Genomic DNA, 2,794 nt, shown 5'->3' with positions numbered 1-2,794 from the left:
TGTTAGGAAGGAAATAGAGATTGAGATAGAAATAGATGGAAGTTATATAGTGGTGTTTGAGGAACAATCATATTGTATTGTTATTGTTATTATATGTAAATGTTGTATTAATATTATATTCTCAACCGATATCAAGTTCGTAGTTATCATTTATATATATATATATATGTTATATATTAAATATAAGTTACCGAGTAACACCTTTGGAGTTTACCGCGTAACAAAGCGAACTGAATATTTTAATCTAACTTTATATATAACTAAAAGGTAGCTTCAGTTTGGTACAGAAGATTTTCTAGAAATTTTACCCAATTTTTCTGATTTTTTAACGGGAATCTGAATTCCCTTACTTTTCTCTAAACCGACAGACATCCTGCATTTTTTCCTTTAAACGTGTACGTTTTTGACACGGTAGAGAATTATTCTCAATTAAAAACCTCCCATTTTTAAAATTATAACCTACTTACAATAGTTCCTAGTAATCTTTAAAAGTAAACCAAAGAAAATTACCTGCAGTGCTGGAACTACCTAGGGGCCACTCATAAAATGTGTAAGCATGTATGGGGATAGGGGTTACCCTAAGAGCGTACAGGTGTGTACAGCAAACGGTGGTGTTCAAGATGGCAAGTATGTACGCGGTTTGACTATCACTTATGAATGTTTTCTTAACCTGTTTTTTTCCTAACAAAAAGCAAAATAATTTTCATTTCATCTGTTAAGAACTGCTTGTTTTTTAGTTATGCACAGAAAAACTTAAAAATTTTTATTTTCTTATATATATATTGAAATAGCATATAAGAAAAAACTATAGAATATATATATTTTTTGTTACTAATAATAATCTATTAAACTTGTAAAAAATTATCTATGCCAAGTAATACTTTAAATATGATTTGTGGCTATGAAAATAGCCGTTTAAAAAATAACTAAGATAAAAAGTGAGTTTTGTCGTAAACGATACTTTCCCCAAGGTTTGTCAGAGCAGTGCATACGGTTACTATTTTGTCACAATTAGAAAGAGTAAGTGACGTAGCTTCGTCAGAAATGTTTTTAATTGTTCGCAGTGGCAAAGTACCTTGAAGAATTGTGTAGCGATTTTTTAATAGTCCAATAACTCTTTCAATATGTATCCTAACCGATGATATATTACGAGATTTTTCTACATCTGAAGCAGAAAGTTGAGCTTTACCTTTCGTAAAAGCTGGGTTTATCAACAAAGAGCAGCTTCCAGCAGCAAAATCATCTTGCAATGTAAAACCTCTATCTGCTAAAATTTGATCACCTGCCATATGGTACTTGCTAGATGCAAATTCTAATTCACGTAAAATTTGATTATCTGAAGCTCTACCTCCGTAGCACTTTGAAATAAAATTGATGGCTCCAAGAGGTGTACATGATATAAGACATTTTATTGTGCAATGTTTTTTATATTGGCTGAAAAACTGTGCTCTTGCCATAAGGGATGATGGCGATTCCACAAAAACCTCAAAACAATCAATAATCGACGTTAATCTTGGAAATTTGTTCTTGAAAACTGGAGGAATTGTGTTATAAATATGATCCCTATCTTGCATTTTTATTAAATACTTTAATTTAACATACATTATATCAATCCATTTCCAAAAATTATCTAATGCAGTAGTTTTTTTAAAACCAAACATAAACGATAACATATCAATGTTAATGTTGTGTCTCAACTTTACTAAGCAAAATACTATTTGATCTGCTGAATCCAATATTTTAAGCAAATTTTCATCAGTTCCTTTGCACAGGAAACACAGCAGCTTTTCTAATACTGGTAGACTAAGACCTGTAACCATAGTGCATTTATCAGGTTGTGATCGAATTTTATTTATTCCCAGATTACAATTATTAAATTTTAGGGACATAAACTTTGACATGAATAAATCCCTTTCTAGGCGAAGATTATTTATTTCACTGTAGAGTTGTTGTCTCTCAGATCTAGTTACAGAGCTTACGCCATCAATATCTGCATACAAATTGAAAAGACTCTCAGAGGAATTTTTCCTCAACTGACAATCGGTGTCAATAAGAACACTTGTTTCTAAAAAATAGAAGAAAAAAGTATTAGTATTTACTTTTTACAAATATTTTATATAAAAGACTAAGATATAATTGAAGCTAAGATAAATACTTTTTCCGTAACTCTCATTGGAATCTTCAGTACTTAAAGGAATAGGAAATTCTGAAAAAAACAAAAACATTGTATTTATAAGGAATTTCTTAAAAAAGTAAAAAAAATATATGAATTGGTCATTTGAGAAACACTTCATATCCAAATTAAAAAAACTTTTCAGAAATCAAAAAAAACCCAGCTGATCCATAATCTAATATTTTTTGAATTTTTTTGTATGTTTCTTACAGGGGTGACTAAGTGGAGATGATTTGTTTTATGCATATTGGATGTGTGTGTGCCTTCACAAACAATTTAATGTTGAAATTAATTTTGGCCAAAAATTGACACGAGGTGTTTCTCAAAGGATTCATATATATTTAAAAAGAAAAAAAATCAATACCTTGTCTAAAAATATCATTAGAGCATTGCTCTAAATTACTCTTTATTAAGAGTAGAAAACCAAAATTCTAAAAAGAAAAATCAAACTTTTTTAAATATGTAAGTACATGTATATAGATTTGAATATAATAACCAATCCCTGTTTAAAACCTTTGCTAAAACAATGTTCAAAAATATTTTATTTGCATTTAGGGTGATAAGTTCTGAAAAATATTAACACAAAATGTTTATAAATGAGTTTTACAATTGTGCAAAATA

The 2,794-nt window shown here is 29.2% G+C and overlaps 1 protein-coding gene across 1 annotated transcript; it reads right to left on the bottom strand.

The window, feature by feature from the left end:
• Positions 1-850: 850 nt before the first annotated feature.
• Positions 851-2,286, bottom strand: LOC136089324 (uncharacterized). The gene is made up of 2 exons (XM_065815287.1): positions 2,156-2,286; positions 851-2,065 (listed from the first exon to the last, which is right to left on the bottom strand). The coding sequence occupies exons 1-2, from the start codon at positions 2,223-2,225 to the stop codon at positions 927-929; spliced, it is 1,209 nt and encodes a 402-aa protein (XP_065671359.1). The 5' UTR covers positions 2,226-2,286; the 3' UTR covers positions 851-926.
• Positions 2,287-2,794: the final 508 nt, after the last annotated feature.

The sequence above is a fragment of the Hydra vulgaris genome, chromosome 13 (assembly GCF_038396675.1).
Source record: "Hydra vulgaris chromosome 13, alternate assembly HydraT2T_AEP".
Taxonomy (NCBI): Eukaryota; Metazoa; Cnidaria; class Hydrozoa; order Anthoathecata; family Hydridae; genus Hydra; species Hydra vulgaris.
The sequence above is the reverse complement of the archived record's forward strand: the minus strand, read 5'-3'. Positions and strand labels throughout refer to the sequence as shown.

Bases quoted from the DNA above. Each gene is read 5' to 3' on its own strand.
- LOC136089324 (XM_065815287.1), bottom strand. From the start codon at position 2,225: ATGTTTTTGTTTTTTTCAGAATTTCCTATTCCTTTAAGTACTGAAGAT. The intron at 2,066-2,155 runs GTATTTATCTTA...TCTATTTTTTAG, and splicing joins CAATGAGAGTTACGGAAAAA to AAACAAGTGTTCTTATTGAC.